At 42.2% G+C, this 24,367-nt stretch overlaps 1 protein-coding gene across 2 annotated transcripts in view; it reads left to right on the top strand.

Annotated features, from left to right (window-relative positions):
- The window catches only part of rab28 (RAB28, member RAS oncogene family), a 29,418-nt gene extending 8,420 nt beyond the window's left edge, over positions 1-20,998 (top strand). Inside the window, exons 4-8 of one of the 2 annotated variants that reach the window (XM_034093610.1) lie at positions 2,317-2,446; positions 14,168-14,271; positions 14,368-14,445; positions 17,336-17,437; positions 20,091-20,178. In XM_034093610.1, coding sequence (XP_033949501.1) covers positions 2,317-2,446; positions 14,168-14,271; positions 14,368-14,445; positions 17,336-17,431 — 408 coding nt within the window. In that variant the 3' untranslated portion in view covers positions 17,432-17,437; positions 20,091-20,178. Of the gene's footprint in view, positions 1-2,316; positions 2,447-14,167; positions 14,272-14,367; positions 14,446-17,335; positions 17,438-20,090 lie in introns of both variants that reach the window. The other variant, XM_034093611.2, reaches the window with a different exon arrangement.
- Positions 20,999-24,367: the final 3,369 nt, after the last annotated feature.

Genomic DNA, 24,367 nt, shown 5'->3' on the forward strand with positions numbered 1-24,367 from the left:
CTCTGCAGCCAAATCATAATAAACTGTCATTTTGGATTCTCAGTGAGCTTAGCAGGCCAATAGACCTTTTAGAATCTCTGCATCGCTAATTTCCATTTTCTTTTGTTACAGTTTGAGGTAGGCCTGCTCAATTAATCGTATTTTAAATCGCAATTACGATTATGGCTTGCAACGAATACGAAAATAACGTAATCAATTTTTTTTTTTTTTTTAAAAATTGGTTTTTCAGTTGAGTTATACTTAAAGTTTAGGGTACTCAACTGTTAAAAACATACTGTTCAAAAAAGTTTTCTCCAATAAATTGATGTTTTCAAAGTAAATGCATAATCGTTTTTTAATAATCGTGATATCAATTATTGACCCAAATAATCAAGATTATGATTTTTGCCATAATCGAGCAGCCCTAGTTTGAGGTTTTGTGCCAGACTAAAGAAATGTGAATCATACTGCACACGGTAGGTTTACAGTAAGCATTTTCAAAAACAACATTTCTAGTATGCTTGAACTACTCCAAAAGTAGAATTAATTGAACTTTTAAACTGAAATCGTTGGAAGTATTGCCCAGTATTCGATATTAGTCATTTCATTTGTGAGTCTATGGAAAATATACTTAAAATGTATCCCTCACTCTCATTTAATGATTCTCCTATGGAAAACACCTATGACAACTGAGCTTTCTGCAAACACTGTAATTTGTGTCATTGCGTACTAGTTTGTACATGTGTCAGCAACATCAGGTAGCCGTGTTGCTACAGACGAGTGCTATCTGTCACCTCCAGGATGTCTCTTGTTTGAAGAGGACTACTTAAAGGACGCAGTTTGTCGAATCTGAGACCCGTGCTTCAGCATTAGACCTCACATTCGGGCACAGGCAGGAAACTTTTCACCATATAGCAGCTGCAAGCACACTTCTGTCATATTTGTCCATAGAAGCTAGACAAACATTAGTTGGAGGTTCTTTTCCATTCCATGAATCTACTTGGCATTAAAATAGTGAAAGTGACATGTTTTTTTTGCTCTAAATTGTGCAATAATACCGTGCAGTGTACAGTATATTAACCATGTCTGCAGCACTTCCTTTTAAGGAAGGGACAATATAGGATTGAGTAAAAAAAAAAAACTCACAATAAGTTGATTGTGTAGAATATCCCTTATGGGGTAAATTACACTATTATTGTGTAATTTTAAATATCATCACGAGTGACTTGAAAAAATAGTCTAGCTCGTTATAAAAATAGCAAATACAAAATACATTTATTGTATAAAAGAACAATGTTTTTTTATTTAAGCAGGGGGACCTTTTGATAACCATATTTAAGATAGTTGTTCTATCCGTTGTGCAATAGTTGTTTCCTAAACACATACAAGGTAAAGTCAGTCTGTGTAAGTGAGTGTAATGAGTTGTAACAATAGGTGGATGATTATGTTGAGTATATTGTGAACTGAATTTATTTCGGCCAGGATCATCATGTCGTGAGTTATTTTATTTTGTGCGTTACTGTCTTATCTCATTCAAAAGCAAAATGTCGCCCATCACACTACGCCACTTTCCTCGTCGGCGCGGTATGGAACGTTCACACCTTTTGTTCAGCGCTGTGCGTCCCGTAATCAATCATGGCTGTTTCGGAAAGACTTGCAGTAATTGTCAGAGGGCTGAGCTGTCGTCACCAACCGTGCGTGTTGTGACAGTGCGTGTCTGACGAACAAAAAGCAACAGACAACCCTTCAGTCGTGTTGCATCATGCAGTAAAAGTGGAGACATTTACCGCGGCTCAGGTTTAATTACCAGCCCTTTTTTAGACGAGGCAACAATTTCAGCAGCGATAGCAGAAAGTTAAACTACGTGATTATTTGTCTTGATCTGCGCCAGCAGCTCTTGTATCTGTGTTTACTCTTTGATTCATTGAAGTGTCCGTGCGTTTGCTCAAACATGGCTCTGGTGTTGTTGCATGCGTGTTTCTGCAGTGTCGAGGATTACAGAGGGAGGAGGAGAACGCCTTTAGTCAGACAGCGTGCATTCATTATCAGATAGCAGATAATAACCAAACCTCACCTTAATGCTGCACCAAATTCTTGACTGAATGTAATGCTAACAAAACTGGGAACACAGCTTTCATTTAAAAACCGTCCCGCAGTCTTACCTGAATTATAATACTAGTGACCCTCAGATGAAGTGTGAGTGAGTGTGTCCCCGACTCTCAGTAGAGGAGCAGTGCCATCTGCTGTTCCCTTGCTCCCTTAGTAATACTCAAGTCAATATAAAATATGATGTGTACTCACAGGACTCTGTTGTTTCTCTATGTGTTCCCAATGCAGGGGGTTCTCCTGGTTTACGATATCACCAACTACCAGAGCTTTGAGAATCTGGAGGATTGGTTCAGCTTGGTGAAGAAGGCCAACGAGGAAAACGACATCCAGCCGGTGGTCTCCCTGATTGGGAACAAAGGTGAGAATAAGACGTGACTTGTTTCTTGTCAGCAGGGATGAAGAATTACAGTCAACTTTAAAGAAAATGGTGTCTGTCTGAGTTTGGAACTTGCTATATTTTCTGCAAAATGAGAGTTTTTCACTCTTCATTTCACCTCGACACATGTTTCATTCTGCGTGTGTGTGTTTGTGTGTGGAGGAGTGAGTGTGAGATGGTAGCAGACGTGTTTGTTAGAGCACCAGATAACTGATCGCTGTGATAAGCCCGTTGATAAGAGAGTCAGGTTCTGGAGCGATGGGAATGCTGATGTTTGTGAACTTAGGGGAGAGACTGACTATGATTTAAGATCCCCGGGCCAACGGACCTAGGGCACCGCTTATCTGTGGTCCCCCCCCCCGCCCAGTCGGTACCCGTCTGGACCCCTCCCCCCCCCCCCCACACCCTGAGTCTGCGCTCCTGTCCCAGGTCGTTGGTTAAGGAGAGGAACTCGACGTTAACCAGACGGCTCTCCTCCTATCAGCCTGCACCCACCTCCAGAATAAAGAGTAATAATGATGACTCTTTTTAAACATCCCCTTGACAGATGTGGAGTCATGGCTGCCGCCGTGTTATTGTAAAGTGAGGCGTCAGTGTGTGTGTGTGTAATGGTGACTGTCCACCTTCCCGGGCAATGATGAACGGTCAACAGAGTGGTGCCTGCACACAGGAAGCGCTCGCTAATGTTACTCAACGGGGAGCAAAGGTCGCGGTCTAATTCGCCTGTCTCGAGAAGATTCTCTTGTCCTCGCATCCGTTGCATCTCCTAATGCCCCGGCTTTAACGGTGGGCGCCTCTGTATTTAGGCTAGGTTTTGGGTGTATGGATGAGTGTGTGTACTGTAATGTTTAAGTAGTGTCCATCCTGCTGTCAGGCTCCTCACCCCCACACTCCCACAGTCATTCTCCCCCTAATGGCTCAATTGCTGAGAACGGCCCATGTGTGTTTTTTCTGTTCCTACAGACTGAAAAAAGGAAAACAAAATCCCACACAGATTGCCCCGCGAGGAGCAATCAATTACCTTGCAAGACTTTATGAATCCCTGAACCCTCCCATGGACTTTTCAGTGAGCTTGAAGAGTTAGTCTGGCTATCTAGCTAAAAGTGTCCACACCTACATTTTTGTTTTACTTTTCGTCTCCACACCCCATCGTAGTTTTTTCTCTTGCCTTTTTTTTTTTTAGTATTGTAGCATTTTTGTTCTTTCTCCAAAAAGGATACTTGGCACACACAAACAATAAGCTGAACATATAAAAATACAGAGCATTCTTTTGCGAGCGGAGTTGAGATGACTTTTGAATGGTTCCCATGATGTCGGACTGAGTAAGGCATCATGTTTGTGACAACAGAAATAGACGTACAGACATAACAAGGGGCTTTTAAAAACACTACAGATTTATTACTCTGTGGGGTCTTTGGGGAGATTTTTAGTGTTTTCACTTAGATAAACTTTAGGTGAACACAGGCTGGAGAAGTCATTTCAGTGTAGTAGTACTTAATTTAGTTGCTGGTTCGAGCAGAAAGAGTTATACATATGCAGCCAGTGTAATAAAAGTCCTAAGATAAGTAAACATGGGGGCTACAAATCAAACTTGACCCTGTTTGGCTTATTAAGAGATCATGTGCTACTGTATACGTCGAGTTTCCTGAATTACCCTGTGCCTGCCGTTTGGTTTTAACACTGTCTTCTTTACCCAGTGTACGGTAATTGAGCCTATGGACTGGTTCATTAATGATGCTGTCCCCTCCTCTCCTCACCCTGGCCTGACTGCCCTTCCTGTGCCATGTCACTTCTGGGGAACAACCTTCCCTTTCTTCGGTTTAGCATGGCCGGTTGGGGTTAAGTGTGCTTGTTAAGCGTCAGTATGCTGCAACCCCATATGCTGCCCAGAGCCTTGTGTTAAATAATGGCACCACTTGTAACAATTCAGAGAGGAAGCCAATGAAATGTTTTATTGAGGGCACACACATGCGAGCACACAATTATTTATTCAACTGCACACACACACACACACACACACACACACACACACACACACACACACACACACACACACACACACACACACACACACACACACACACACACACACACACACACACACACACACACACACACACACACACACACACACACACACACACACACACACACACACACACACACACACACACACACACACACACACACACACACACACACACACACACACACACACACACACACACACACACACACACGTACACAGACACTCACAGAGGTGCATACACTTAGGTAGAGCGACACACTTTCTGGGAACGCACGAGTAATGGTAGAATGCTAAGCTCTTGGTCCGTCTAAACATACTATAACTGTTTATTACAGCGCAGTGTAACACTGTATGGTACACAGGATCTTCTCAAGAGATATGTTGGCCTGTAGGGAAGTCATCTACTCCAATGTTTCATTTTTAGTCGACTTATAAGTGCTGTAAGATTTGAATGGGCTCTTTTTAAACACAGGTTACAAAGTGCATTACAATTAATTAAGTAACAAACGATGTAACCAAGCCATAAGCTCGAACAAGAGAAAAACGCAACGCACTTACTAACAAAGACAGCATACAGCAACAATCAACCCTAGAACGAATACAATATTAATATAGAAAGTATAGAAAAGTCAACTTAGATAAGTGGGTTTTAAGATGTTTGTCTGTAATGTTCAGTGTAGCTCATACCAGTGATATCATGGCAGCCTTTTAAAATGGAAGTCATCTGCTCCAATGTTTCATTTTTAGTCGACTTATAAGTGCTGTAAGTTTTGAATGGGCTCCAAACGATAAATTCTGTTGCTCTTTGCTTAACAACAGCTGCATTCGGCCTGTGACTGTTTGCCTTTGAGACCAGAGATTGTCTGATATAAGAAAACAACATGGACGTATTGTTAGCAGTCCTAATTCATATTTTGCATCTTTCTGTAAACAATTTAGTAAAAACTATTATCATTGCAACTTTTTTAACACGTGTTACAAAGTGCATTATAAAAAACGATGTAACCAACCCAGCCATAAGCTCGAACAATTCATACAAACGCACTTACTAACAAAGACAACATACAGCAAGAATCAACCCTTGAACGAATACAGTATTAATATAGAAAGTATAGAAAAGTCGACTGAGCTGTTTGTCTGTAATGTTCAGCGTAGCTCATACAGTGATATCATGTCAGCCTTTTAAAATGGCTTATATTACAGTTTGAAAATCAGAGCACACATTTCATTTTTAGACATTAAGCCTGTGTCGTTTATCAAACCAATTTGTTTTTATTAAGTGGGGATCGCAGGACCCCTGCTCGCTCCTCACCCATCACCCTTCCCATTGCTAGCGCTCTCTCCCTCAGGAACTCCAGAGCATCCATCATGGACTTGTACAGCCCTTATTTGGGTGACTTAAATGGGTTCAGTTCTCTTAACCCCTCCTCATCACTCATGGCTTTTTGCTCAGAGGTTCTAACACTGTTCACTGCTGATCCACTCAGGCCTGCCATGGGAAACGTTCCCCTCTGCAGGAAGATAAGGTCCCCGCATGGAGAGAACATGGAAACTTAGTTACGTCTTACCTGCCTTTCTCTTCTGCTCTATTCCTTTTTGCCCTTTCTTCCTCCTCTAAGTCCTTCCTTATCTTGCGCCATCTCTCAAACATGCACACTCATTTACATCCCTGTGCAAACATGAACTCTTTCAATCACATACTTAGGCCTACCCTTAGCTCTTATCTCTCACATGTGTAGACTAACACTTCTGCTGTAGCTGCCTTTGCTTACAGTAATGTCTTTTCATTGGCTCAGACTCTCTGTTGTGTTAAACAACATGCGTGTTTGCTTTCTGCACGCTACGGCAGATCTCACTGCATACCTTTTACCCCTCGCACTTCACTCTCCCCAGTTTCCATTCAGCCATGTGAAAGTTAAGACGAAACATGAATCTCCCCTTACTCTTGGTTTTTTTGTGGAGCATGTCCATGCCACCAACATTGTTGGTCTTGAGTTGTTTGCCATCTTGGCAAGGCCTCGGTTGAAGCCCCCCCCCCCCTCCCCAGCTCTCTCACCCCCGTCACCTCCCTGCCCCCGTAAAGCTGCCACAGTTCCTGTCTGTTCAGTGCAGGCCTGCATATTTCTTAATAGAGAGATGCTCAGAAGTCCAGGAGCGCAGAGGAGCTCAATGCGCTTCTGTTTTTGGTTTAGCTCAAAAATGTTTTTCCTGGCTCGACCCACTCGTACTTAGGTCCTCTTACAACAAACTAAAAGGTCCTAATTGCCCCCAAGGGAAAGGTTTAGCCACAATAGACATGTGGTGGGACAAAAGCCCAGTACTCTTACCCCAGCACCCTCCCAAGATAGAGGGGATGAACACGTCAGCAGTGTCTGTTTTGCACTGTGGGTAGCGCGACCACAGGTTTAAAACTGTAAAACATTATATATACAATATAAAGACCTAGGCATGTCTTGAATGGTTCGGTAACGATCTGGAATGTTTACAGTTTACACCAAATCCAGTGTTTCCTGTCTCTTCACATTTTGTTAAAGGTAAAGGGTCAGAACAGACATGCGTATCGAATTGTCTCAGTAACCGCACTAACTGTAGCTTGCTATCTCTCTGCAAGTCTGGAAAAGATGGGAAATAGAAATTCACGTTAAAAGGATACGGAGGGATGAATGGAGAGTTACAGCTGAATTACCCTTTAGTTCACAACTCAAATCACAGCTGCAGACGATGACATGTGTCCAGCAGTGATCAAGAAATACTTTCTAGGGTTTGTTTAAGACCCGCTCGGCGGCTGATAGGAGGTCTTTAAAAACAGAGCAATGCAACAATCACAATCTGGTACCATATTAAATGCTAAGATTTAATTGTATCAACAGCTGACCCAGCTTTGGTCCATACACTCATCTCTCTTAACTCTCTGGCCTGTCGAAACATGGAAAGTCCTCATTCATTTTAGCCATCCATAAAGCAAATATTGTTCCACATGCAGTAGATGATCAGTCTTCACATACCTTCTTGTGTGGCAAGTCATGGGCCATTTGAGTTTCACAGCACAGCTTAGCCACCTGACCTGAGTGCAGCCTGGAACCCTCATCACGCTCAGGCTTCACTTTATTTCTCTGCTTCACAACATTGATATGGAGGAATTCCTGGAAGGGGCCTTGCTGACAAGGGGTTGGGTAAATAACTGATTGATCTGGATCCACAGGCATTTATTTTAAATATGTGGGAAATATCAACATATTTTTTCTCTCCTTTTTAGCTGAATCTACTTGTTTGTGGTGTGAACTATTACATCACTGTCTTTGCATACTTCTCCTGCTTCAGGTTTTTAACTTGTTTGCTCAGGCAGTCATGAGCAGAACTCACTCCCCATGTTACAGTTCACTGCTGCGGCTTGATGTTGAATATGCAGGCCGGTCCAATGCATCATTGCTCGTAGGAAGACTTTATAATTATGAATAGACCTATAGTGATGCGATGCATACGATTACAAAGGCTCCCATGTGCTCCGTATAATTATTATAGCTCATAGTTACGCTGCCGGCTCACAGAGGCATGTATTACAGCTCGGCCATAAAAGTCCACTTAGTTTAACAGCAACAGGAGAGCTCGGAGGACATGGCCAGTGAAACCAAGGGCAGCGTCTTGTGCGGTCGACTCAGAGTTGGGCCTTTTGTTCACTTTTCATGAGTCCTGGGAGCCCGTCAACCCAGGCTGCGAGGCCATGTTTTACTGAAGCAGTGACAGGCCGGTACTCCAGCTCTCTGCAGAGCTACCGCTGGACACTCTCTCTGTTTTACATTCCCTGACCGGAGAGGAAGAGCACATTGTTTTACAAGCCGCCGCGGAGTATCTGATTATGTTCAAAAGTGTGAATGCGTGTGTGTGTGTGTGTGTGTCTGCACATCGTTTCATGAAGAGCGATCAAATGACAAGATGAGCTGTGATCAATGAGCTGTCGACAGAACACTTCTGACCTAGTGGAAAGCGAGTCCCCCGACGGTCCCGGCCCGTTTCAGGCCACCGGGGCAGGGGAACCGCGGCACAAAGAGTGCTCTGTCTCTGTCTGGAGTCCCACAGGGCTCCTGTACGGGCCCCGCTCACCTCCACAACACCGAGCTACTAACAGCACTTCATCTGTCTGTCCTCACTCAGAAATAGTCATGATAATATTATTAGCTCTCCTTAAAGTTCTAATACACTGATAATTATCCCTAATTATTTAAGTTATATACTCACAAATCTAGTTATACAATGTCCAAGGTCAGTATAGAATGGGCCACACATTGATGACATATTATGCAATTGTACTAATGCAGAAATTACTATTGAATACAAAAATAATTAAGACTTACAGTTATATATAACAGTTACATAAAAATTATTTTCAATTTAGATGTTCCATTCCCTCTGAAAATCAACTACTGTAAACAAAACGCACACTGTTCAGATCTAATACAAAACTATTTCTGGGACGATTCTGTATAATACTGTAGCCAGCACTTTTTTGAAGGAGGATAATTAATATTGTTTACACAATTATGATGTCCATATTTATAATACCCGTACCGACCTATCCCGCCCTTCATATTTCAAAATACTTTTTATGAGCTCTCACCAAGTCATGTAAACCAGTTGGACCCAATCATTTAAATGCTTCACATAAATTCTACTAGTCATTTTTTTTTATTAGCCACTGGTGTTGTGAAAGTTAAATCAATGTCTTATTCAATCAGACATCACCCAGAATGATTCATTATAATTTCTACTGACTTTTAAGGTAGTAAAGGTTTCCCCGTATCTTGTACCAGAACATTTAAAAGTAAATAAAATGTCACATGCAATTCAACTAACCAGTGAAACTATAACATATGGAGGGTAAATGTTTCAGCTGCTTTTTCAGCCTCCTGCAGTTTAATATCAACGTATGATGATAGATTGTGAAAGTCTAATAATGAATCATTTCCCACTTGGTTTCTTTTGCAATTCAGAGTTGACCAAGAAAGCATAAAACAGAGCACAACCAGGCAATGCATTTACAGTACGAAGACTAAAATCAGCATAGAGTAGTCATAAGCCAGAGATATCAAACTCCTCAATTTGAATTGAATTTGTAGACTACTATATTACTGTTGCAGAGAAATGGTCAGACAGTTGTAAGTCAATTCATTATGGGTTGGACATGGTTTGATAATCCTTGTCCTCACCAAACAGTCTGAATTGTGTCATGGTCGTCATTGAGGGGAAACTGAGGCAAACCCTCTTAACAGGGTCTTAAAGACACAGTGTGAGGTAATGTTGGAAGTGATAGGTTCTCCCCTGGGGTTGATTAGGCTCAACCCTGTAACTTTCACTTAATGTGATATGACCCCTCAGAGCCCCAGGTTTCTGACAACACACACCCACCATACACAGACACATAGACACACATGTAGTTCACACATTCCACCCTCAGCCCTCAAACTCCCCACTGCATCCACTGCTGTTTAGTTTAAAACGAGGCTGCCGGCAATTAACTGTGTTATGTCAAGCTTATTCTCTGGCTGTTGCGCGCTGGGTAAACTGCTTCAATTGGTCCCCAGCAGCCGACTCGGCAGAACAGTAAGTAGGTGTCTCTGTTATCACAGCATGGTTTTAAAAAGCCCACTGAGGATCACACAGTGCGGTGTTGGGTTTCCAGGCTGGTTGGCCAACGTAGAGCTATTAGCGTATTGTTTTGCCTTGGCAACATGTGTTGGTGAACTGTAAAAGAAATAGTCACCCCTGAATTCTCACATCGTCCACATTTGGCCCTCTTAATGTGTCAATGAGAATAACTTTAGAGTGTCTGGAAATGCAAAGTATGTGCCAGTTGACTTTGGTTCTGGTGTGAATTTTCCCATTTAAAGCAAGTGTGGATGTTTTGTAAGAAGAAAAAGCTCAAATCCTCAAATTAAAACAACATTAAGTTAAAGGTGGGGTAGGTAAGTTTGAGAAGCCGGCTCGAGATCGCTAGAATTTGAAAATACACAACCGGAGAAAATCTGCCACTTCCTTACAGAGCCCCTCCTCCAACACACACGAACGCGCACATGACCAATGAGGGCACGAGATAAGTTTGTGCCCCGATGGAAGGCTGACAGGCAGGTAGGCCAAAAAGTACAACCAATCCGTTTAGCCGGGCCGGCTAAACGGATTGGTTGTACTTTTTACAGTATTACGGCTTCTTCAGATGACATTTTTTATGGATTTTTTGTCAAAGCACTTCAGATATTCATTGCTATCGGGATGTTAAGAACATTCCATGGAATATAACAACAAGTGTATCTCGAGCCGGTTTCTGAAACTTACCTACCCCACCTTTAAGGTGGCCTATATTAGCATTATCCAGCAATCATCACCTGCTGCCACAGTGGCAGTTTAGCTAAATTAATGATATAGGTCGGGAGTGTTTCAAAAGGCTTTTAGTAATAACAGCTGCTTTACCAACCTTTTTCGTTACAATAGGTAGGCATCTTTTTCACGAGGGATTCATGTAATGTTATTCACTGGGTTGAAATTTGGCTTTCATGACTTACTGGGAAAGGAATAAGATATTATTTATAGACGTTGTACAATATTCAAAGCTTTTTGGCAGATATCTCTTGACAAGGTTTGTTTTCCAAATACCAGAGGACTAAGCTTAAGTAACAATGCCTCTTCAGTTAGTTTAAAGTCAGTTTTGGCAGATGTTTCTATTATTTAAGAGAAGGTGATATCGCAACAGCGTTGGTTTGAGAGCATTTTCTGGCCAGATCCATCAAAAAAATAAAACCTTATTACTAATTCCAAGTTTTTAGTGACTCCAAGTCTGTGTGCTGTCAGGATAATCAGGTCTGCCACTGAGCAGAGTCTTTCCATGAAGGAGCTCAGCTGACATCCCCACAGACACCAACATGTGGAGAGGAGCCTTCATAGTTTGCTCTCATTTGGTTGTGTTTCCTTCTCTGTAATGGATCACCACAATAACAAATCAGATATTTACGGTAAAAGCCCAATTTGTCCGCCAGATATTAATCTCCAACTGTTGTCTTGTAATTCACCGCAATGACAGGCAGACCTTTTAAATAAACACCGACGGTGACCAGAGCGAGGGAGGGCCATCGCTCTTGGCGAGTGATGATCCTCTCCACTATCTCCATGTGCTCGGAGGACTAAACAGTTTATTTCGTGTTTGCAGTCACTTCCTCGGGGTTGTTAAGCTGATGTACAGTTTGACAGAAACAGAGGGAAACCAGATCATCGGAGGAAGATTGTCTTGACCTGATAAGTAGAAATGGGTACATTAGGGAGAAAAATTGAGCAAAAGACTAAAACTGTGGGATTAGTCTTCAGTTTACAAAGACACATGCCACATGCTGAACAATCTTTTGTGTGAGAACATGAAAGGAGTAGTTGTTCACAAATCATGGACTCAACAAAAAACAAAAATAGGTCTGTCATTTTATGCATATCGGGGACATTGTGTAGATTTTCCTCTGGCTTTCTCTGTATCATCTGATCTTGACATTTTCCCTGAGTTCTTAAAATAGAAATCTGAACATCTACAATTCAATGACAACATGCCCAGAGACTCAAACCTGCAGCTGCTACACATCAGCTCACACTTCATTTCTTACTTTTCAACTAACAGTTTGAATACTTCAACTCCCCGCTGTTGTCACTGCTTACATAACAAATGACACTTATTTACACAGCACACACTTAAACTATCTTTGCTGCAACTTTAACTGAACTTATTGAACTGAAACTAAAATGCACTCATAGTTTACACTTCAATTGACACTGACCCCAATGTCAAAGGCCTTTTAGCGACTACATTGCAACACCTACAAATCATTAATGCTTCAAATGCTATACAAATGATATTATTAACTTCTAAGGGGTTTCCACCTGCGATGTACTTAAGAAATAAGGCCTCTTCTAGTTCTGTTGAAGTTATTCCTTTTCTCTTGCCTCCTTCCTCCTTCCCCCTCCCCTTGGTGCACATTCCCACAGGCAGGAATCAGAAACCTCACTACACCTTTTTGACTAACAGTAACGTGCCTTCCTCAGCCCCCGAGCCACCATGTTAATGTTGGCTAATCTGACTGTCACACATGATGGATAACCTTTCCCAAGTGTGCAGGATCCAAAGGATTAGCAGTGTTTACTTCTAGTAGCATGCTGGGTACCTCCACTGTTAATGACTGGAATTAATAACCTGCTGACGCCTATGAGACAGCTCTGTTTATGTACAGGCCGAGACATGACAGTCTGCCCTGGACACTGAGTAGTGGTAAAAGTGTCTAACCCTGCCCAGAAAGGTTTGTGTTTATATGTCACTTATGACGACATGATGATGGTAATATTCGTTTGAGTCTAAAATGATTCTTTCCAAATGTATTTTTTGTGGTCGTTGTGGATTGGCCTTTAACTTTTCTGGGTTACTGACTGAGTTATTAATAACTCAGGATTAGTTCACTGTTTACAATTGTATGTATCTGTCTCTCTCTCGCTCTGCTTCTGGTTATATCCCTCCCACACGCATGCACACGCACGTCACACACACACACACACACACACACACACACACACACACACACACACACACACACACACACACACACACACACACACACACACACACACACACACACACACACACACACACACACACACACACACACACACACACACACACACACACACACACACACACACACACACACACACACACACACACACACACACACACACACACACACACACACACACACATCTTCAATGAAACCTCACACAAAGAATAAAACTCGGGGGGACGAGAGAAACGCTACACCGTACAGTAGCCTGACCTCCTCCAGCTACCATAGACACGTACACACCAGATACCGGGCGTGGCAGCCTTTCTGCACAAAGCCAGAAATAAAGAGCCAAGCTACTGCTTTCAGCTGCAAGACCCCCAGGTGACCTTCCTCATCGACCCCAGCATGACCCCATAGTGAGGAAGGAGAGAAGCAAAGTGCCCGGTATCACTGCACAGGAGTCGAATGCACATCACAATGGCTAAAGAGGAAGGCGTGTCATTGTGAGCTCACAGTAAATCAGCATGAAGGTGACAGTCCCAGTTCTAGGGCCTGTTTGCCAACCTTAAAGGCAGACGCACCCATAAGTCAGTCTGATGTCTCCATCCGCGCTCTCACTGTGAGAGTAGCCTGAAGACTTTGGTCATCAACGTATTGTGTCTTAAGCATTTCTCCACAGCTGGGCTGGTTTGTCTGTTTCGGGTCAAACAGAGGTGCATGGCTTCGGGGTTCAACTGTACGAAGCTTACACCGAGGAATGTGTCACATCCAGCTTTTGGTAATGGACGCTCAAGGCTACCGAGACGATCATTTCCACTCTCAAACTCCCCGAAAATGACCTCCTCCATAAATACAAATATTAAACTAGCAGCCGGGTTTGAAAGCAACATAACAATTGAATTATGCTTTGTTATACATGCCTATTCTTGTACACTAGGCAGATCCCATTCCATCTTAACTCAAGTGTAAACAGTTATCTCTTTTGTTTATGTTCAGATACGTGACAGTTAACCCTGCAAGAGTGCTGTATAACCACCGCATAAATCTGTCTATCTTGTAAGTGTTCTTACGTGTCACGCTGTGTTTCGTCCACAGTCGACCTGGAGCACATGAGGACAGTGAAGGCTGACAAACACCAGCGTTTCTGCCAAGAGAACAGCCTCATCAGTCAGTTCGTGTCCGCCAAGACAGGGGATTCAGTAAGTACCAGCTGATTCAATAAGTCACTATTTAAAGTACAGAGTGACTTTGATTACACCTAATGTGTCCTATTCTTTTGTTATCTCTCCCGCTAGGTGTTCCTTTGTTTCCAGAGAGTGGCTGCTGAGATTCTTGGTGTAAAGTTAAACAAAGCAGAAATTGAGCAGTCCCAGGTGAGCCATAATGGCATCAAGGTCACTCCTCAAGTGTCACCAAAAGCTCCATGCAGCATTCATACTTTAAATTGTGTATTTGTTCCGAACAAGATAGAAATGGACACTTTGTTTGGAGCCAGCCACTGTTCAAAGTGCTTCATTTACCAATATGTTGCTAAGTTACTTGAGAAGGTCCTAAGAAATATTATGTCAGATGAAGTTCTTAAACAGTACATTTGTTTGTACCAGTGTCCTTATAATGATCAATCCCATTGTCCTTATAAATTAAGCAGGTTATTCACAACTAAAGTGCCGTGTGTGCACTAATTAATAAGAAAACACGAGGTAATTAAGTCAAGAAGGCCAGGATACAAGCCTGATGAAGGTTTTAAAACCGAACCGAAATAATTAAACTTAGATATCTCTAAAATGGATGAACTAATGCAGGGAGTGAATGTGACACGTCATATTTAGTAGCGCTAATAGTGGTTAAGAAATAACATAAAACAGATGCATGGGATGCCATTACTCTTTAAGTGTTTACGAGTCAATGAAAGTCTATTTCTTCTATTAGACCACAATGCTGTGTAAAATATTTAATACAATTCTTAGAGAATATTATAATTTAACAAATATTACTGTAATCTAAATTCTATATCACAGAAAAATTATTTATAAATGTCAGAACATTTGTGAAAACTGCGTAAGTTGGTTTTAGGGACACATTTCTCCTACAGAAAAGTTGGTATATTTTCTCAAATGTAAAACTGATTGGTAAAAGAATGAAAGTATCTGGTGATATTTAGCCGCTTCCTCTCTCCTAATGTCACGTGTAGTGCTCCCTGAAGTTAAGGGAGGTCACAGTGAGTGTGTGAGGTCAGTGGAGGTCGCCACACACTGTAAAGGACCTTTTGTTGTGTAAACACGAGTTTGTTACGTCTGCCTCCTGTGATAGTCTACCTGCCACTGACACTGGCCATCTGCAAATAGACCCACATTGACCACATTAACGCGTGAAGTCAGAGGTTAAAGGTAGTCCGTCGTAGGGGTGAGGAGGTTAGGATTGGCTGTCTGATTTATTTGGTTTATCTCCCACCGTTTTGGGCTGAAACGGGGTCTCAGCTTGCCATCCAGACCAAGGTGCCCAGTGGTGGCAGCTGTAGGATTTACAAGGTCACCTCCCCCAGAAGCATTAATCCTGGCTCTGATATGACCGCTTGGAGCCACACTGGCTGGGCAGTGGTTGATGAGCCTGGGGGCTACAGAGAGGTCAGGACCCCCAGGGAAGGGAGAGCATGTAAGGGAAACACTGGCCAAATTCTCAAGCCCCTCTCCCATCACCAACACGGCCGCTGACTAACTGAAAATGACTGTCGACTAATGGAGCTGTCCGTCTACTTTCTTCTTCCTCCCCTCCCTTGATAGCTCTGTCAATAAAGCAAAGTGCTTTAATCCAGGCTAATCGTTGGTCTTCGCGGAAAAAAGGCTAGTTGACAGAAACGTAAAAAGGTCAACATTGTGAAGTGATTTTAGTTCCAAAATGATATGTATCAACTTCTGATGCATGGTCATACTACGTGCACTTTTTAGCAGCCAGCCCAGGTGACTAATGGACTCTAAAAAACATATGATCAAAATCAAGACGGCATTTCATTTTCATGTTCTGAGACTTTATTGCTTTTTGACCTGCTTTGATTATTCCGTCAGCAGAGAAAGAACCGGCAACTATTTAAATAATTGATTTAGCATTATTTCAGTTTCTTAGCCTCTCAAAGATGACGATTCCCTGCTTTTCTACATTTGATATCATATTCAACTGAATATCTCAGGCTTTTGGACTGAATAACAAGACATTCTTCAAAAGCCAAGGTTACGTCTGAGCATCTGTCCAAAACACGTTTAAAATTGAAAACAGAGAAAAGCAGAAATATTAGTTTAAGTTGCAGACCCCAATTTTGTTTATTGACTAATAGAGAACTATATCCATTTCTTTCAGTTCATGTTTGGTACATCTTCCATCTAAAAAAGCGCTCTCCAAACACAATACATTCCTAAAAGTTGAAGACGTTCGGAAATGCATATAGATCTGAGGCTCTTGGTGTAGCTGTGGGGCGAGCGAAGCCTCATTATCAGCTGTCAGCTTCAGAGAGCTGAACACGAGGGTCAGCACCCCGACAGTATTGTATCTGCCGAGCAGCCCCTCCGTCATGCTCCTCTGTCGGTGGATCAGATAGCGAGGCCGGGATCACTCAAGGCTCCGACACCAGGCTTCGGCAGCTCGTTAATCAGACAGCCAACCAGGGCCTGCGTTCAGCCGTGTGCTCTGCTCCTAACGGTCATGCAGCCTGCCTCAGATTCAACTGCTGCCACATATAGCTTCAAAATGCTTTACTGGGTGTAAATATATTTATAAAATAGTTCAACTCACTGCACATTGGTCATAAGAAAGGGATGTAGTGGCTTAAGGATCCAGAGGTACACATATAGCATTACATTAGATCACTTTAGACTTCCCTAGTCCACTGTCTTAATGATCCAGGATATACACAAGGCACAACTTTCCCTTTATCTTTGCCGAAGCAATTATCCTATTAAAAGATTGGAAAATGGGTAGTAGATAAATAGACACATTTAAGTTAGATGTTCTGTTAGATATTAGATGGAAGATATGTCTTAATATTCTTGTCTTCACTTTCTGTTGATGCACATTAATGTCATGCTTCACCTTTTTGTCTGTTTCTCCCATTTATTTTTCATTTGTTCTCAATCCATGACCCTTCCCTCGTCGTCTCCTGTTCATTGTCCTCCCCCTCTTGGCTCTGGTCTGCATTATCCCTCTCTCATGTCTTTGTCCTTGTCATTTTGCTTTCCTCCATCCCTCCACTGCTCTGCGTGTTGAACTGCTCAGATGATTGTGAAGGCTGAGCTGGTGGCGTACCCACAGGACGAAGGCCCAATTACACAAGAGAACAGCCAGCAAAGCAAAATATGTTCTGTTCAATAGTTGGAAGTATGTCTCCACAGTCACACAGATATATTTCATCAAACCTTTGTTAGAGCTGTTAGAAACAGAGAACAGTTGCGTTGTAGTAATTACCACATAGATGTATTTTGTTCTTGTGGTTTAGATTAGAGCTTTAAAATAATAAGAGACACCCCATAAGTACACCTCCTGCGTTGTCCTAACTGTGGAAGTATATTGCTAAACTGTCTTATGAATCTCAGTTATATCTGTGGATGTTGATCCCTAGAAATAATCATATTTTAATGTTTTGGGCGGTTTATTTATTTCCTTTAGTCACATGGGAATTCAGATGCCACTCTCTTTTGTCTGAAGCTACAGCCAAAGGCCACTAGATTCATATTAATTGTATACAGACCGTTCTTATTATAAATCCATGATATAGACGCACAAGTGGAATTCACTCTCCTCATATTACCCTTAGCCCGTAAGTAAAGGAAGTCTTGTTTCCCATCTGTCTAGTTCTTAATAATTTCTTTATTAATATAACATCTTCTTTTTAATTTCCGGTTTTATCTCACTGTAATAAACAGCAAATCTAATCCTTTCCCCTGTAGTGCTTTTCAGCAATTTAGACTGTCCTGGTGTGAATTACCAAGTGTACGAGATGTCTGCTTTCTCTCAGATATAATGGAGCAAGATGGTACTATTTTCTTAATAGTGCTCGTGGGTGTGGTTCGGTAGAAAGAAAACATTTCACTCACATTAAAGTGCTCACAACAAGGTCTGTGGATTATCTTTAGTAACCGGGTCTTTGTTCCTGGAAAAAGACACTACATGCATAGCATCATCTAGTTCAATTATACTGGAAAAAAGTCTCTATAGCGCTTTCACACCAAGTACTTTGCCCTACCGGAATACATCCCAGAGGGAGGATTAGGCAAATGAAGCCGCTTGTCACTACCCGATCTGCAGCTCTGGCCGATCTGCAGTGCGCATGTCCGAGATGGTCCGCCATATTGGACAACTCCGGACGGCAACCCAAGTAGGACAACATTGACACAGTGGCTTTTGGCCAAGCTCAAAAAGAAAACTCGAGAGAGATGAGTTATTGTTATTACAACGTGACTTCACTATTATTTAACAACTCTTTTTATTGGGTTCTTTTATTTGGGGTTAAGTAAATTGTCAGAATAAGTGAGAAATGAATTTAACTTCTGTTAGACAGCCATATGCCATACATTTTTGCATACATTCCGTCCGGAGTTGTCCAATATGGTGGACCATCTTGCACATGCGCACTGCAGATCGGGCAGAGACACCGCTGACGTAACTTCTTCTTCTTCTGCTTTGGGTTTACTGGCAGGCCGCAAACAACTTCATGGCGTATACTGCCACCCGAAGTCCCCGGAGTTGGGGACTGGCTTCAGTAGAAGCTGCTGGGACTCCCAGCAGCTTCTACGCCGACACTTCCTCATCACTCCACCGCTCCCATGTTTTTTTTTGTGTTGCCATAAGTTAGTCTCTCTCCGTTGGTGCGCTGGGCTAATGCTAATAATGCTAATGCCAGCAAATACAATGGCGGCTTCACAAAACTTTTCCGAGTTTTACGGGGCGTGGTTTGCAATTCGCCCAGCCAATCAGAAATGGGAACCTTTTTCTCCCAGGAAAGTACCTGCTATCTAGCAGGGACTAACAAGAGGCGCATTCACACTGCGGTACTTTTCCCACAAAGGTTCATGCGAACTTAGTTCATGATCGCGTTCACACCAAAAAGAGCCGGTACTAAAATGAGTTCATGCGAACCTTTTTACCCCCTCGAAAGTCCCTGCTAGAGAGCAGGGACTTTCGAGCGGCTCTTTTGTGAGAAAAGAGCTATATTTCTGATTGGCTGGGCGGATTGCAAACCACGCCCCGTAAAACTCCCAAAAAGTTTTGTGAAGCCGCCATTTTATTATCCTCGCATTAGCATTATTAGCATTAGCATTAGCCCAGCGCAGAAACGCAGAGAGACTAACTTATGGCAACACAAAATAAAACATGGGAGCGGTGGAGATGAGGAGGTGTCGGCGTTCTGGCGATTTACTCGGAAGGCTTCAGTAGAAGCTGCTGGGACTCCCAGCAGCTTCTACTGAAGCCAGACCCCAACTCCGGGGACTTCCGGCCGGGGACTTTGGGCGGCAGTATACGCCGTTAAGTGGTTTGCGGCCTGCCAGTAAACCCAAAGCAGAAGAAGAAGAAGTGACGTCAGCGGCTCCATTTGCCTAATCCAGGCAAATGGACTTTTTCCGGTGTGAACGCGATCTGTACTTAGTTCATGAGAACTAAAGAGTTCGCATGAACTAAGTTCGCATGAACCTTTGTGGGAAAAGTACCGCAGTGTGAATGCGCCTAAGGGGGTGAAAAGGTTCTCATGAACTAAGTTCTAGTTCTGGAATTTTTTTGGTGTGAACGCAAAATTCCAAGAACTATCGGAACTATACTGGGAAAAGTACTCCGGTGTGAAAGCGCCTTATGTCTCAAACACTTGGTAACTCCCCCCAACACAATGTAGATTGATAAATAACACTCAAGGTTATTGGTTTTTGAGTTCAACTGTCCCTGTAAACATGTGTGAGATTTAACACTGTGATTATTTGACTCTTTATTTGTGTTTTTGTGGCATCCTTTTGATTCTACATCTGTCTCTGTGTCTCTCCAGCGCGTGGTGAAGGCGGACATCGTGAACTACAGTCAGGACACCGTTGCCAGGACAGTCAACCCCCCCCGCAGCTCCATGTGTGTGTTGCAGTGACGCCTCCAGCAGTCACACACACTTATACACACACAAAGTCACACTTAAAATTTGCCTTCAGTCAGTATTCCTCTGAAATGTATTCAGAGTGTGTTCTCTGTTTTCCTGTGTGTCAGTTGTACGGGTGAGAAAAAGAACAGACTGTGTGGTTTCCAAGACCTTGGCCTCCAGTTCGGATATTTAGCAGGAACGATTTCTTGGGTGGTTCACCAAAAAGGAAACGGGACCTCTTTTTTTCAAGTTTACGCGCAGCTATGAATTAATTTCTATGATTCACCTTAAATAAATATTAAAATAAGACTTGATTATGTGTTAGTATGAAGCCTGTAGAACCCATGTGTCAAGCTGAGCTGAAACGTACCACATCTCATTAGAAGTCTCTGCATAGCCTTATTCAGCTGTCCGTTATAGAACAGAAGTTTGCATTTAAAATGGTTATTATGACGCATGAAAAGCTTCATAGGATCTCCATTTTGACCACATTTCATTAGCCTGTTAGGCAGTATGTGTATTGTTGTAGACAGTTGGGAAATTGTGCGTTTGACAAGTGAAAGTAGTTTCTACATGCTAGTACATGTTGGCATGATTTAATGTGTTTTCCACCTACAGAAATATCCGCTATATGTGTCAAATATGTATTTGTACAAGTAAAGCTGCTTTCATTGATGAGACGTGATCATCCTGTAAATTCTCATCATGTAAACAAAATGTACGCTTTAAAAAAAACATTAAGAATGTACAGTTTTAAGTAAATGTTTAGTTTACCTTAAACAGTGACACAGTTGTGTTTCTAAATAAAAATGCTACATGGAAAACAAGAACAAGGTTTTTGCAGTGAATTTGTTGGTACATGATTTGTGATGTGATATTGTTTTTAGAGTAAGCTATTCTTATAAATAATAGAACATCTGTTTTTTTTTGTAAAGGTCTTACATATATTTATTTTGCCTGCCATTAGCAGTGATGTTTTTTTTTTCTTCATTCAATTGATGTCTGTTGGACAGGGACGTTATAGAGCTTGTAGATAAAAAGTATATGTGTGCAGGGTTCAGTTTAATCCTTCTTAAGGAGTCTCTGACCTTCTGCAAAGATTTGAATGACCGCTAGCCACAGAAATGAACAACAAGTTGTGGAAAAAGATCCTTTACCTAAGTCACTTCACTGGGAACAAACACTGAACTCGATTAAAAGTATTTTGTAAGTAGAACAACTGTTTTCAGCTAAATCCTGCAGGAAAATGATCCTGTGAGATGTGTGGAAGTAATAGTATCTCCAAAGCAGAAATTAAAATACTCAAGTAAAGTTCCTCAAATGTACTTGAGCTTCTTAGTTATATTCCACCACTTCTAGGAACCTCATTGTCTCATAATAGGTGAGTTTTGATTCAAGCAAGAACTTAAATAAACCTAAAGAAAACAATCCTTTTGAATCCATCCATTGTCTTCAACTTATACAAGTTCAGGTTTCATCACCAGGGAGTTATTGTTCTGTAGGCGACTGCTGGGAAGTACTGAAAAAACATGTGCAATAATAATAAATTATTCTCAGCCACATCTTCCTAACCAGTTTTCTTTCAGACTTTCATTCTTACTCTTAAAAAGTACTACAGTCTTATGTATGATCTCTGTTTCTTTTTCAAGCACATGGCTCTCGGATAAAATGTGCTATATAAATAAACTTGACATGACTCTATGTGGAATTAAAATGTAATTTGTTGAACCCTGCAAAAACCTTGAATTAGCAAATGAAGTGAGTTGAGTGTATAGTTTTACTAACATACGAGCTCTCCAGTATGAATGTGTGCAGGCCTTCTCATCACTCAGCCTTTGTTTAGCTTGTTACCACATCGGAGCCTCGGTTTCAATGCCATTTTTCACTCCACGCTGCTAACACAAACCCAGTCCTACAGGCCCGGAGGTGCTCATGTGAGCGGCAGGTGAAGGGAACTGGACTATAGCTGATGAAGGCACTACAGATTAAGGATCCATGTGTTGAAATTGAAGCATAAGGAGTGAAACTTGACCACCCCAGAGATCCCCTTCTATACAGACCCAGCTAAGTCTCTGGTAGCTAATGAGCCACCTGGTCTTTGTTCAGTAAATCTTCTCTGAAACAGCGCCTAAATCCACTCTGGACAGGTGATACAAACGGCTTTATAAATGGTTGTAAACTGTATTAATTAATCACCTAAATAGTCTGGCCTTTTGTTGCTGTCACACAACTGTAAGAGTTTTGTTTTCTTTTTGCTGAGTCAATGTCATTGAAGCCACTGCTTTATTAAGAAGGAAGGATTAAGTGCATTCGAAACCAAGGACACAAACAAAACAAAGACTTTCTTTCCGGGAATGTCTTGCATTTGACCTTCTTCCAGGTGTTTTAAAATGTGTGTTGCAGAGCTCCTACAAACAACACAGAGATGTAAAGAAGAGAGCCCAGCTGGGGTCACTCCAGCACATGTGCATTGTTTCGCTTGAGTGGACGTCTTAGGAATTGTCTCTGCTGAATTTTTGTCAAGAGCTGTCAACGACGCTGACAGCCGAGACTTGCCCTTGGCTTTGCTGCTGTTTAGACAGGTGTTTTTGCAAAGAAAACAACTGCAGCCCGTTTCCAGCTTAGACGCTCATCACACTGACGTTCCTCAAAAGACGGAAGGAAAGAATATCACGGATAATGCCTCGGAAGGGTGAGGCTTTTTTGACAGATTGGCAAAAGTCACGGCCGATTTGCGTCCAAATGAATTTGTCTAGCTGTTTCCTCCAGTCGGTTTGTGTGTTAGTCGGTTTTGGTGTTTGCTCACTCTCCGTTTGTGTACACATACCAGCGAAGATGCAGAAGTAAACAGACAAACAGTATTTGTTCATATTTAGTCGACCACACTGACACATTACATTTGCTCGCTACTTTGTAATCTCAGAATAAGTTTGGGTCCACCGTGAAACCCAAACACTTCCTCCCTGTGAAGCTCTTTGCCTCTTCTCCCAGCTTCCAGCCTGTGTTTATTCAGCGGGCACACATCCTGCTTTTCTGTGTTTCTCTTTCCTCTTCCTGCGGAGGTCTGTGTTTCTCATTTGCTGAGCGCCTGTGATGACAGTCTCAAGAAACCACACACGACAGGCTGGTAAGAGGGCCCATAGTTGTGGGTTGTGCTTTTTTGTGTGGGCAGAACGGGGCCTACACACTCATGATTACCCACTCACCCTCTTCCGTTTTCCACCTGTGCCGAGTGCCAGACCCACAGTGCCGAGGGAGTAGCCAGGACTGAGTCAACCCCTCTGATGAGCTCCAGTCCCCCTGGTTCCCACACTGGCTCCTATTCTCTGGGAGGAGGGACAGGCGAGGGGGGGGGGGGCGCTCCCAGCTAACCTCCGCTCCCATGGTACTGTAACGGATCGCTCTCCTCAGTTGTCTGTGGGCAGAGATGGCAAAAGTACACACATCCTTTACTCAAGTAGAGGTACAGATACTCGTGTTTAAAAATACTCTGGTAAAAGTAGAAGTACTGACTAAACTTCTTTACTCAAGTAAAAGTAAAGAAGTATGGGCTTTGAAATGTACTTAAGTAAAAAGTACCCATAACTAGCAGCTGTTTTAAAGAGTACCTGACCTCCCTTTATATTAATAGAACAATAATGTCTTTGTTAGCTAATGAATGTTTCCATGCTGAACAACGGCAACATGACAACGTTTTCATTGGTCCCTCTTCTTTAGAGAAGACCAGGAAATGAAAATCAATAGGTTAAAATCAATAGGCACGCAATGACTCTAAATAATAATGATCACGCCACCAAACACACTTTCAAACTAAAGTAACCAGCCTGTTTGGAAAATGTAAGAAGTAGAAAGTTCAGGTATTTGTGTTCATAATGTAAGAAGTAAAAGTAAAAAGTCGTCAGAAAAAGAAGTAGTGGAGTAAAGTACTGATACCAGAAACATAATACTTAAGTACAGTAACGAAATATTTGTACTCCACTACTTCCCACCTCTGTCTGTGGGTGTCCCTAAGTGTGTGTGTGTGTGTGTGTGTGTGTGTGTGTGTGTGTGTGTGTTGTTAGATTGTGATCCGACAGTCTCGTTTGCAGCGTGTGTACACACAGGACAGTCCTGCTAGGGGCCGTGTGTCTGCCCCCGCTGAAAGGCCCATGATTTATTTTAGGGGCGAGGATGTGGCCATTAGAGGGGTCATA

The sequence above is a fragment of the Pseudochaenichthys georgianus genome, chromosome 10 (assembly GCF_902827115.2).
Source record: "Pseudochaenichthys georgianus chromosome 10, fPseGeo1.2, whole genome shotgun sequence".
In the NCBI taxonomy this organism is placed as follows: domain Eukaryota; kingdom Metazoa; phylum Chordata; class Actinopteri; order Perciformes; family Channichthyidae; genus Pseudochaenichthys; species Pseudochaenichthys georgianus.